We start from the raw sequence: 14,010 nt of genomic DNA on the forward strand, positions 1-14,010 counted from the left end.
CCCCTTTGACAAATCTGTCTCCAAAAATATTTACATTACTATTCTTAACAGTATAGAAATTCTAGTTATAAAGTAGAAACAAAAATAATTTTATGGTTGAGGGTGTCACCACAACATGAGAAACTCTATTAAAGGGTCGAAGCACTAGGAAAGTGCTTGAGAATCACTGTTCTAGAATCTACATCAGTTTTCTTCAGTCAGTGCTTTATGGTTTTCTTTGTTGTAGAAGTCTTTAACTTCATTGATTATATTAATTCTTAGGCATCTTATTTTATTTGTCGTGGCAGTTGTGAATACAATTGTTTTACTTATTTCCTTTTCAGTAAGACAGTTTTGGTGTGTTGAAAAGCCACTGCTTCTAGCATATTGATTTTTATTCTGATACTTTGCTGAAAAGTTTTATTCAAATGTTAGAGTTTTCTGGTGGGGTCTGTATGGTATAGATCACATAATCAGCACACAGGGATACTTAGGCTTCATCTTCCTTAATGGTACTCCATTTAGCTGTTTCTCTTTCCGTATTGCCCTGGCCAAGATTTCAAGCACTACCAAAAGTAGTGACAGTGAACATCCTTATATTATTCCCAATTTTAGAAGTGTTTTCAGTTTTCTCTCTAGTAAATATAATGTTTTTTAATTAGTTTATTTATTTTACATCACAGCCACAGTTTCCCCTCCCACCTCTCCTCCCAGTCCTCCTCCCCCTTCCTCTTCTCTTCCCACCCTGCAGTCCACTCCCCCTCCATTTAATGTTACTGATCAGTTTGTTATATGTCATCTTCATTATGTTGTATAAGTTACATTTTGGTTTTGTGATAAAATACGATGACTAAGAATTTAAGCAGCAAGAGTTTATTTTGTCTTATGTTTCCAGAGGCCAAGTTCATAATGGTGGAAGAGGCATGGCAGCAGGCAGCTGGAGCAGGAAGCTGAGAGCTCACATCTTCAACAACAAACGTGAAGCAGAGAGAGTGAACTGGAAGTGGGTGAGGATATAAACTCCCCAAGCCCATCCTAAGTGACCTAGTCCTCCAGTAAGGCTCTACTGACTGATATTCCCACAACCTACCCAAAGTGTGCCACCAACAGAGGACCATGCATTTAAATATCTGAGCCCAAGGGGGTCATTTCTCATTTAGGCAGACCTGGTTTGATGGTAAGACCCTCTCAGGGTGGCGCTCTGCTCCAGCAGCGCTGAACAAACAAGAAGATAATGACAATGATCCCTTTTGCATCTGCCTGAGGCACAGATACCAGGTCTCTTGTATTAAACTATAATTTTGCAGAAGGCAGGACTGCACGCCTTGGGGAGCTCTTTTGCTTAAAGCTTCATTGAGAAGCTCTTACCCCTTCCCTACAGTGTTGTCAAATGCTCTATGCTAGAGTTCACTGTTTCTTTGAAAAACTGAAAATCAACTCTGGCTTTCACTTGGCCTTTGTCTACCAGCTGCTCTCCAGCATCTTTCCACACCATCTACCTCTGTCCACATCCGTTGCCTTTTCTTTTAGTCTCTTAGAGATGGAGAAATGTGCTGTGCCATCTTTTCTCCCCGCTAAAGGACATTCTCATTGCCTGTAGATATTGCTCATTCTGTTCAGATGCCCACAGGACAATGACTTAAAATAAGAACATCCATAAAAATACCCCATAAGTTCTCAAAGGTTGAAATTTTATGGCAGCCATTCTAACCACGAAGGGTTAAACAACTGAACAAATCAATAGCTTTGTGATTTAAATAACATTAAAATAATTATTGGATTAATGATAAAGTGCAATTCCAGAATATTTAGAAAATCACTCTGTGAAAACAGGATGTAGTAAACCCTATGGGGAGAGATGAGTGGCAGCCGTTGACTGTACTCAGAGGCAAAGTCATGATGTTGATCACAGAACAAGAGGAAGCAAATGCAGTGAAACAAAGGCTCTGTCATAGAAGCTGTGTAATCAGCACCAAGGACATCTGGAACATGAGGTTAGCAGAGGCAGAGTGGTAGTTAATAATTGACAAAGCAAATGTGCAGAATTAAAAACAAGCCCTACAGCCGGCTCTTTGTTAAAGTTTGGACCTCGACAAACTTGTGATACATTTACTCTAGAAGAGAAAAACCAAATACATACCCTTAGGAAGGAAATGAATCAGAACTGCAGATACTGGGGTGATGAAAACCCTAATGAGCTGATGATTCTCTGTAACCTTCCACCAAGACACAGGAAAATGTCAATGATGATGCTTTTCTAGAAAAAAAAAAAAGCCTAAATGGTCAAAATCGAATGAAAATCCCCAATTAAACAACTATATGGAATGTGTGTCCTGAGTGTTTTCTTGAAATGAGTTGGGTCCCAGCAGGTAGGTCAAGTCTAAGTCACAAAGCTGACCATCGTCCCGCAAGGGTCATGGGCTGCCCTTGGAGCATCCCTGGATCAAGGTCACTCATTCTTTTTCTGGGAATACTGGGGTTGTGTATCCGCATGTTCCCCCTCACCATTGTGGGTCCTAAAGCAACAGCAATACATTTCCTGATAGTATTTCCACTGGGTTGCTCTGCTAGAGCTCCTATTTTGAGTATTTGACTTATGATTAAAGCACCACAAAGTGCTTATTTATAAACAAAGAATTGGTCACTTCCCGGTGGAGTGACCCTTAGGGACAAAGGCTAGCTTGGCAAAACTCACAAAATAACTAGGAAGTTGGCTCCAGTCTTATCCCCATAGTTCTGCACAGGGGACCTTCAGTGTGTGAGTGAGGCTCTTAGGTCTCTTTAGCCCTCTTCCACAAGTCCTAATGTCACAGTACCATCAATCTGCTTATCCAGTTGGGCTACATGGCTGGAACGGTAGCTGGTTTTCAGGATGTCTGAATTCAGACCTGCTCTAGAACCCACAGTATTAGGAACTCAGAACAACTCCTCCTTAATCTAAGGTAATGAATGCCTCTTCTCCCTGTGGTGACTTCATTTCTGGGGTTTCATGGCTCTTTCCTCCCTCTTGATTTTTGTTGAGGGAACTGTGGGCTACCAAAGATATAGAAGCAAACTTCTATGTCTTCAGTCCTTCAGAGAAAGGAGAGGACCATTAGTTAAGTCTTCACTTTCAAGGGTCCTCGGCACCTTTGATGTATGTGCCTGAGTCCTTCTGGCATCTTCCAAGATCTGATCATTAAAGTTTATGTCTCAGAAAGAAATGGTAAATTCTATCTCTTTGTATATCCAATGACATAGAAACAAGACAATATATTTTAAAGTCTGTCTTTATCTTAGCTTTCATTGAAAAACTCTTAGCACAATGTCTCCATTGTTCAGGGGTCCACTACACTACATAGAACATGTATTTTCTAGCTTTGCTCATAATAGACACAGGGCAAAAGCACACTATCTTTTAATAGTACTTTCCCTAAACTAATGCAGAATCCCCTCTGCAGAGCTAAATTGAGATTCTGAATTCCTGTAAATGTACAAAAGCCCGAAGTTTTGCAGATTAGGGAAGAGGTATTTTTTGCTTCAAGATCATCTTTCATTTGCTTTCATGAATTGAGCTCTTCACCATCCCTCCTCAAATACCTCACAGCTGTTCAATGGTAGCAGGGAAAAGCAGATTACCAAGACTTCACTGTCACTGCAAAAGCAACGTGGACCTTGATTCTGGATCATCCGTCTTTTCATATAGAACTGGAAGCAAGAAGATCATTCAACCTAGTGAGGCTGTTTTAGAGTTGAAGAGAACCAGACTCAGGCAGGGCAAGAGACTTGATAAAGGATTCCCATATGTCCTCACAGGGAAGCAGAACCCTGGGACTCTGGTTGCTGATGCAGCAACTCTCCACAACATTGACAACTCAGTCGTTTGGTTTCCTTGACTTGGTTCCAGATGCACAGAAGGTAGTTTCTACCACCAGGACACGAGAGACAAAACTGTCCTCCCTCCCTCCCTCCTTTTCTCTTTCTTTCTTTCTTTCTTTCTTTCTTTCTTTCTTTCTTTCTTTCTTTCTTTCTTTCTTTCTTTCTTTCTTTCTTTCTTTCTTTCTTCCTTCCTCCCTCCCTCCCTCCCTCCCTCCCTCCCTCCCTCCCTCCCTCCCTCTCTCTCTCTCTCTCTCTCTCTCTCTCTCTTCATTTCCACTTGTACAACAGTCACAGTCTGAGACTATCATTGTGGGAAGAATAGCAAGATCTGACTGTGAAGGAAAAGTCTAGGAAATTGAGACAAGTCTCCCAAGAATCAGGCCCAGACAAAATCCAGGGAGAATCCTTGTTAAAACCATGATGTTGTGGATGTTGTGTGTCTGTTTCTGTAAATCATTTTGGTAAAGTTATGTCGTTTCTATTCACAGCTTTTATGTAGCAAGCTTAACTAATCTTTTCTTTTATTGTTTATGCTTTGTGTGACTCCTAAACTTCTTTCCTGCCCTGATATTTTAAGTGTGTTCTACTTGCATATTCTTGAATTTTGAAACATGATCTTTCATATTCAGGTGTATGGTGCATCTGAAATTGATTTCCGAGTAGGATTTTAGCTATGCATCTTCCTATATACATCAGCAATTGCCTCTTCTGGTTATTGACTACTCTGTCTTTTCCTTCATGATTTATAATGCCATTTCCAGCTCATATCTCCACAGGCGTCCATTTCTGGATGCTTTATCACTTTGAATTTGTTTACTGTCCATATCTGAGCCAATTCCACACTGTCTGGAGTTGCATTAAAATGGCATTATCATGCATCTTGCAGGATGCTGCTCCTAGTCCCCCTTGTAATTTTCATTCAAGAGAATCCCAGCTGAGGGCTGCATACAGGCTAGGAGAATCTTGTTAAGCCAATAAAGAACTCTATAGAAATGTTGCCTGGATTTGCATTGAAATTACAATTGAATTTGTGATGAATTATTATGTACATGGTATCAAAGCTTTGTATTCATGAGAAGTTATTTAGATTCTCAATCATGTCAATTACTTGTGTTCTATAATTTTATTCATATGAAAACAATTTTTTCTTTTTTCCCCAAGGTATTTTATAGTTTTAGCATTGATAAAATCAGTAACATCTTTTTTCTTTTTACATTTTACAGACTGTTTTTGGTAGGTAGAACAATACAGATTTATATATGTATAAAGATGGGGCTGGCAAGATGGCTCAATGGGGAAAGTTGCTTGTCATCAAGCTTGACAACTCGAATTCAATTCCTGGAGTCCACGTGATGGTAGGAGAAAATCAACTCCCTCAAGTTTTCCTCTGATCTCCAGATGTGCACTTTGGTATGGAAGCACTCACACCCCATGTGTGCATGTGCATGTGAGCGTGCCCGTGAGCACACACGCTATAAAAATTACTTTAGGAAAGAGATGATCTGGCTTCTTGAGCTGTTAGCAGCCTAGTTGGCTTAGGGCACATCTTTCTAAACTTTCTTCGGTGTTCATGATACATACATATTACTTCTCTGCCTGCTCTTCCTTCAGACCCAGATGCTGAGGTCCTGAGAGGGATTTAATATTAAGTAGGACATATGTGTTACCAGGAAATCAGACAATAACTCCAGTGAAGGCTAGCAAAGACATCAGGACATTTTCTTTCTGAAAAATAGTACCCCCTATGTTTTCTGTGGTGGCTCAAGCCACTGTCCTTCATGTCTTCCAGCTCTCCTGGCCGTGTGAGGAGACTGACTAACAGTGCATGTTCATTAGCTCAGACAAGAAGCAGTATGACACATGAGCCTACCGTGGGTATTAAGACTTTTGTGTATGAGAGGAACCAGTTCCAACACTGGACTGCCTCAGTTTCTCCTGTAGCCAGGGCCCTCTTTACTGAAACATCTTTCCTATTGACCCAAGGCCCTGTGGCTATTCTATGGGGACAGCGCTCTGCTCCTTTCATGATGGGGTCCCCTTTGACATGGGGGTCTAGTGTTCACTTCTGATGACCAGTGTGACCCTGTCTGCTCGGCTGACTCTGCAGCTCCTCAGAGAGCATCCTAACTTGTTTGCCAGCATTGCTTCCAACTGTAGCATCTATTATTTTCTTAATTTGCCAGTTTCCCCAGGATGTAAAGAAGGAGAGAGGAACAAGTAATCAATTACCCTTTTGCGATGAGCAGGATGCCCCCATCTTTTGGCTCTTCTGCCTGTTAGTTACTCAGTTCTTCATATCTTATTCATGGAGATAGTGACTTACTGAGTTTTACTGCATGTACACAGCAGATGCTCTTAAAATTTTTACTTCTGTTTGGGGAAATCTATCATTTCCTCCATGTTTCCCTTGACTCTTGAGTTCTAGCTTCTCCTTTAAGGTTATGAAGAAAAAAAATCAAGAAATTGGTGTGCAAGGAGTATGTCCATGTTCTTGTGAGGCATGAGGAAAATATGCCTGCACTTCCTACAACAGACTTAACATCCTTTTCAGGTTTAGAGGCACCCACCTTTCTGGATTGCTGAGGGAAACTTCTACGATTAAAAATCTCTTTTCAGACTAAATGATCAATAGATGATGATGATGATGATGATTAACTTTTTTTTTTGTTTTTGGTTTTTTTTCAAGACAGGGTTTCTCTGTGTAGCTTTGCACCTTTTCCTGGAACTTGCTTTGGAGACCAGGCTGGCCTCGAACTCACAGAGATCTGCCTGCCTCTGCCTCCCGAGTGCTGGGATTAGAGGTGTGTGCCACCACGGCCTGGCGATGATTAACTTTTAACCCAGGATGAGTTCAGTGCTCCATTTTCCAGGCGTTCTGAGTCCCGCCTCCCCTCCTTACTTCTCCTCCAGCTGCCATGTGGGTGTATGGAGGGTCATTATGCCCTGTGGTATGGTGATGATTATTTTGAGATCCATGCAGAGCATTTTGGATCCATCCTGTGGTATGGTGATGATTATTTTGAGATCCATGCAGAGCATCCTGGATCCATACTGGCTTCTGTTCCCTGGTAGGGTGACTGTTGAATGTGCCTGGTCCATCTGGCCTTTTGGGAGAAGTGAAATATTTGCCCCTGTTTCTAAGTCCTCACTAAGGCTCTCCTTTTGTCCTAATATTGAAGCTTTGCTGTCCTCCCATAGCATGTGCCAGATGCCTGTATGATTGCTCTGCCTACTATGCACAGATAGAACCAAGAGCATGAGTTCAGGTGTATTTAACTCATTGCCTCCATTCCATTCTTCTTGAACATGTTAACTATGGTTTGGGCATGTCCAGAGTCCTGCAGCTTCCTTTGTGACATGCTCAGTGAGTGACCCCGTGTCTTATGCCCTTGAACTCTTCACATGAGTCTGGGTATCTTGAAAGCCCCTAGTGTGGACTGGAGTGAAGTTGGGAAAGGAGACTGTCTAGTACTTTCTTGCTTTTCTCCTCCTTCTATCTCCAAGTCTCCCAGGTTGGGATGGACAGGGTTTTAGGATTTCTAGAACTCCTGCCTGATATTTTCTTTGACCTACTGTGATAGGCTCACACTGGGGTAAGCACAGGAGAGTGCAAGAAACCTTTTAAGCAGTCCACTATGCAGTGACATCTAACTGTATGGCAGGGACACTCTTTGAACATGGCATAGGTGAGTATTGTGTGGGTTGCATATAGTGCCTGTTGGGGGCCTGGTCACATAAATAAACCATGTACAAATCCATAACTGGTGGGAAACTCGTGAAAACAGTAAGCATCAATTCACTGGCAAGCTTGAGATGAATCAGTATGCATGATATTCTACTCTAGAGTCACAAGCCAGGGCAGCCACAATGGGGTGACAGTAGGAAGACATCCACTCTCCCACAGAACAAAGAAACTGTGGTCTAGATATTATAATGGCAACTCATGGATGTGAAAACTTCCATTGTTCTCTTTATTTGGGATTTTAAAGGCATTTTATTTTATCTTGATTACAAACTTCCATATAGTGGCAAAATACTGATGATAGATATAGAACTTTAGTTTGACATAAACTAAAGATGGATATTTTAGAAATTCTATCATGTATCTTATGCATTTTTGTCAGGCCAACCTTCTTAATTCAGCCAAAGCATGCTAGAAAAGAAATGCAGGATCATATTTAGAATTGTTTTAAGGGCTTGAACTTTTAGGCTTGGAAGTTATTTACTGTATAGACCCTGAATCTGTTGACTCATTTCCAAAATGGCTTTCTAGACTTCTAGGGTCAGTAGGTTACATAAGGTAAAATCAATTCTGTTTCCAGATCTGCAGTGAAGTAATTGCAGATTGTATCCTGCTGGGCTGGCAGGCCTGATGAGTGTCTCTAAAAGCCTCTCTTGATGTGGGTGTCGCCTCCATTAGCAAACAGGAGGACTTTCAGTTCCTATTTCTTAAATATTCATAACCTCCTAAATGTCACCGACATGAGCACATGCTCACACACTTCTGGTGTGGAAAAATGTCCAAGCTTTTAATGGAGCCAAAGGTCCCTACAAGCCTTCCTGTGTCTAGCTAAGTGCAGCTATGACTAGCGGCTTTGAGGTTATTTGATTTTTCTGTCCTGTTCCTTTGTTTAACTTGTTATTCATTATTGATTAGAATATTACATAACTCCGAGGGGAAGAGGAAAAGAATGCTGATAGACATCACATGATTATTGCCTGATACCAACACAAAGAATTTTGTCTGGTTATTATTATCCTTAGGACAATAATGCAGTCTCAATATAAATAACAGATCTTATTGGCCTTCCTTTCAGCATTTGTACAGACTCACTTTCTACAATTTTTGTTGACCACTGTCTTGGACAGTCTGGGTTGCTACAACAAGAATATCATAGGTGGTGCGTAAGCAACCACCATGTATTGTTTCCTGTTCTGGAGACTGGGAAATCCATGATCAGAGAAAAGGCAGATTTGTTATCTGATACGGATCTGATGCTCATAGGCAGCAATATTTATTGTGACCTTGTGTAAAGGAAAGAGAAATGAATAGTTGTGGATCTCTCTCTCTCTCTCTCTCTCTCTCTCTCTCTCTCTCTCTCTCTCTCTCTGTCTCTCTGTCTCTCTCCATCTGTCATCTGTCTTTCTTTCCTGGGGACTGAATCTAGGGTCTATGCAACATAGGTAAGAGCTCTTCCACTTGACTATATCAGAATATGGAAAGCTCTCCCATGCTCATGGATTGGTAGGATTAACATAGTAAAAATGGCCACCTTACCAAAAGCAACCTACAGATTTAACAAAACCCTATTAAAATTCCAATACAATTCTTTACAGATCTTGAAAGAACAATACTCAACTCCATATGGAAAAATGAAAAAAAAAAAACCCAGGATAGCTAAAACAATCCTGTACAATAAAAGAACTTCCAGAGGTATCACAATCCCTGATGTGATACTATACTACAAAGCTATAGTAATAAAGGCAGCATGGCATTGGCATAAAAACAGGCAGGTAGATCAATGGAATCGAAACAAGGACCCTGATATAAATCCACATACCTACAGAATCTGATTTTTGACAAAGAAGCCAAAATTGTACAATAGAAAAAAGAAAGCATCTTCAACAAATGGTACTGGAATAATTGGATGTCAGCATGTAGAAGAATGTACATTGATCCATATCTATCACCCTACACAAAATTGAAGTTCAAGTGGATCAAAGACCTCACAGAAATACAGTTACACTGATCCTGATAGAAGAGAAAATAAGAAATAGCCTTGAACACATTGGTACAGGAGACCACTTCCTGAACAGAACACCAATAACACAGACACTAAGACTGACAATTTTATTCTGTTTTTTTATTTTACAATACTATTCAGTTCTACATAATAGCCACAGATTCCCTTGTTCTCTCCCTTCCTGCCCCCTCCCCTTCCCCCCAGCCCACCCACCATTCCCACCTCCTCCAGATCAAGGTCTCCCCCAGGGACTGGGATCAACCTGATAGACTCAGTCCAGGCAGGTCCAGTCCCCTCCTCCCAGATTGAGCCAAGCATCCCTGCATAAGTCCCAGGTTTCAAACAGCTAACTCATGCAACGAGCCCAGGACCTGGTACCACTGCCTAGATGCCTCCCAAACAGATCAAACCAATCGACTGCCTCACCTATTCAGAGGGCCTGATCCAGTTGGGGGCCCCTCAGCCTTTGGTTCATAGTTCATGTGTTTCCATTCGTTTGTCTATTTGTTCCTGTGCTTTATCCAACCTTGGTTTCAACAATTTTGCTCATATAAACCCTCCTCTTTCTCACTAATTAGACTCCCAGTGCTCCACCTGGGGCCTAGTCATAGATGTCTGCATCCAGATTCCTCAGTCCTTGAATGGGGTTTCTGGCCCAACTATTAGGGTGTTTGGCCATCCCATCACCAGAGTAGGTCAGTCCCAGCTGTCTCTCGACCATTGCCAGCAAGACTGACAATTTTAAATGGGACCTCATGAAACTGAAAAGCTTCTGTAGGATAAAGGACACTGTCAATAGGACAAAATGGCAGCTTACAGAAAGGGAAAGGATCTTCACTAACCCCACATCTGCTGTGGGATGGTCTGCCCCCTCCCCTTCCCCCCAGCCCACCCACCATTCCCACCTCCTCCAGATCAAGGTCTCCCTCGAGGACTGGGATCAACCTGATAGACTCAGTCCAGGCAGGTCCAGTCCCCTCCTCCCAGATTGAGCCAAGCATCCCTGCATAAGTCCCAGGTTTCAAACAGCTAACTCATGCAACGAGCCCAGGACCTGGTACCACTGCCTAGATGCCTCCCAAACAGATCAATAAATAAAACACTGAATGGCCAGTGGCCAGGCAGGAAGTAGGTGGGACAAGGAGAGAGGAGAATTCTGGGAAGCAGAAGGCTGAGGCAGAGAGACACTGCCAGCCGCAGCCATGACCAGCAGCATGTGAAGACTCTGGTAAGCCACCAGCCACGTGGCAAGGTATAGATGTATGGAAATGGATTAATTTAAGCTATAAGAACAGTTAGCAAGAAGCCTGCCACGGCCATACAGTTTGTAAGCAATATAAGTCTCTGTGTTTACTTGGTTGGGTCTGAGCGGCTGTGGGACTGGCGGGTGACAAAGATTTGTCCTGACTGTGGGCAAGGCAGGAAAACTCTAGCTACAGCTGATCTCTAAAATATATAAAGAACTTTAGAAACTAGATATAAATAAAACCCCAAATAATCCAATTTTAAAAATGGCGTACAGATCTAAACAGAAGAATTCTTCAACAGAAGAATCTCAAATGGCCAAGGAATGTAAATGACACTTAAAGAAATGGTCAACATCCTTAGCCATCATGGAAATGTAAATCAAAATGACTCTGAGGTTCCATCTTACACCAGAATGACTAAGGTCAAATACACAAATGACAACTCATGCTGGAGAGGATGTGGAGCAAGGGGAACACTCCTCCATTGCTGGTGGGAGTGCAATTTATACAGCTACTTTGGAAATTAATATGGTGATTTCTCAGAAAATTGGGAATTGATCTACCTCAACACTCAGCTTTGAACATAGTTGAACAAGTGTCCTTGTGGAATGATTGAGCATCCTTTGGGTATATGTCAAAGAGTGGTATCTATGTTTATAGCAATGTTATTCATAATAGCCAGAAACTGGAAACAACCTAGATGCTCTTCAACTGAAAAATCAATAAAGAAAAATGTGGTACATATACACAATGGAGTATTTCTCAGATGTTAAAAACAATGACGACGACGACGACGACGACATCATGAAATTTGAAGACAAATAGATGGAACTAGAAAAAAAAAATCATCCTATGTGAGGTAATTCAGACCCAGAAAGACAAACATGGTATGTACTCACTCATAAGTGGATATTAGGTGTAAAGTAAAGGATAACCAGGCTACAATCCACAGATCCAGAGAGACTAGGTAACAAGGAGGGCCCAAGGGAAGGCGCATGGATCTTCCAGGGAAGGGAAAATAGAGATCTCCTGGTTCGACTGGGGGTAGGTGAGCTTAGGGACTTGAGGGATCAGATTGAGGGGTAGATGGAGAGGGAGAGTACTGAAAGAGATGACTGGAAGGGAGTGCATTTTGTGGTTAAGTAGAAACATGGTGAAAGAGAAACTCCTAGCAATAGCAGAAATGTAACCTGAACTGGTCATTCCTGTGGCCAAGCAAGACGTCCAGTGGAGGCCTTGGGACACCAACCCAGGCACATAACCTTTGACCTACAGTCTGTCCTACCTATGGGATATGTAAAGGTGGAGCAGAGATTGTGGGAGTGGCCAACTAATGATTGGTCCAGCCTGAGACCCACACCATGAGAGTGAGCCCACTCCAGACACTGCCTGGAGTGCCAGGTCCCAGAGGCTGGATGGCGCAAAGACCTAGCATAGAACCAAACGTGATTGGAAAGAAAAAAATGTCAATGTAATGATGCCTAACAATATTCTGCTATATGCATAGATTGGTGCCTACCCCGATTGTCATCAGAGAAGCTTCATCCAGTAACTGATGGAAACAGAGACAGAAACCCTCAGCCAAACATCAGGCAGAGCTTGGGGGAATCCTTTGGAAGAGGGGGAGGAAGGATTGTAGGAGCCAGAGGGGTCAAGGGCATCACAAGAAAACCCACAGAATCAAATAACCTGGGCTCATAGGAGTTCACAGAGACTGAACTACCTACCAGGAAGCCTGCGTGGGACTGACTTAGGCTCTCTACATATATGTTACAGTTGTGTAGCTTACTCTATTTGTGGGACTCCTAACAGTGGGAGCTGGGGCTGTCCCTAACTCTTGGCTGGCTTTTGGGAACCTAGTCCTCATACTGGGTTGCTTTGCCCAGCCTTAATATAAGGGGTAGTGCTTAGTCCTAGCACAACTTAATATGCCATGTTTTGTTGGTATCCATGGGAGGCCTGCCCTTTTCTGAACAGAAATGGAGGAGTAGTGGATGGGCAAGGGGCAGAGGGGAGGTGGAGGGAGGGGATGGGAGGAGAGGAAGGGGGAAAATGGCAGTTGGGATGTAAAATAAATAAATAAATGTAGTTAATAAAAAATAAAAATAAATAAATACATTTAATTTAATTTATGTGTATGTGTGTTTTATCTGCCTGTGTGCCTGGCTACCACATGCATGCAATGCCTGTGGGAGCCAGAAGAGGGCATCTGGAACTGAAGTCACAGACAGTTCTGAGTCTCTTGTGCGTGATAGGATTGAGCCCAGGTCGTCCGGAGGAACAGCCAGGTCTCCCAACCATGGAGTCGCCTCTCCAGACTGGTTTTTTTTTTTGTTGTTGTTGTTGTTTTTTACTCATTTTAAAACAGAGTGTTACTATTGCCTGGGCTGACCTTGATCTTGCTTTCTAGCCCATGAAGGCCTTGTGGTCCTCCTGCCTCAGCATCCCAAGAAGCTGTGATGACAGATCAGTAGTCTTTTTGAGGGGCACTAGTCCCGTTTCTGTTAGCTCCACCTCATGGCCTAATGAGTCCCCACAGCTGTTCTTAATACTATTGCATTTGAGATTAGCTGTCAGTCTCCAGATTTCACAGGACACCTCAGACCACAGCACCACCTTTACAGTCTTGCTAGTTCCCCTCATTAATGAATTGAATTAATCACTGTCACTTGCTCATTCTACACTTGTGTAAGAATTGTAATTTAGGTTTTCAAAAATTAGGCCTTGATACTTCTATTGTGTCCTTGGAAAAAAGGACTGTGTCAAAACTGAGACTCATTTAATCACATACAGAGACACCATAATGACTTTATTTTGTCTATAAAGGAAGTAGACTCTTTCCAAGTGTGTAACACAGTTTCACTTTCTTCCTAGCAGGAGATTTTATGATACTTGGGAGCTGAAGGCAGCAGCTTCCATAATCTCCTGGAAAAATGTGATGTAAATGATCTGTCTACTTGGGGTCTGACGGTGAGGACAGGAGAGAATGAGAACGTGGTGTCCTGTGACACCTGGGGAAGGTGTCCTTGGGGGCTTGTGCCCATGTGGGTTCTGGATACAGTCCCGGTCTGTCTAAATCTTTCCCTGTGGGCTTCCATTACTTAAGCCATTGGCTATAGCAACTCAGCCTTGCTGTCCACTGCTTGGCTGGAGTGGATTCCCAGTAGCTCTTGTGTGCTGTA

General features: G+C 42.4%; 1 protein-coding gene across 3 annotated transcripts in view; it reads right to left on the minus strand.

The window, feature by feature from the left end:
* The window catches only part of Ctxnd1 (cortexin domain containing 1), a 50,617-nt gene that overhangs the window by 14,774 nt on the left and 21,833 nt on the right, over positions 1 to 14,010 (minus strand). The window contains exon 2 of one of the 3 annotated variants that reach the window (XM_037197700.1): positions 2,120 to 2,236. The exons of the other annotated variants lie outside the window; for them this stretch is intronic. Coding sequence (XP_037053595.1) covers positions 2,138 to 2,236 — 99 coding nt within the window. The 3' untranslated portion in view covers positions 2,120 to 2,137. The remainder of the gene's footprint in view (positions 1 to 2,119; positions 2,237 to 14,010) is intronic. 3 annotated transcript variants of the gene reach the window in all.

Source organism: Peromyscus leucopus, chromosome 1, assembly GCF_004664715.2.
Source record: "Peromyscus leucopus breed LL Stock chromosome 1, UCI_PerLeu_2.1, whole genome shotgun sequence".
NCBI classification, from domain to species: domain Eukaryota; kingdom Metazoa; phylum Chordata; class Mammalia; order Rodentia; family Cricetidae; genus Peromyscus; species Peromyscus leucopus.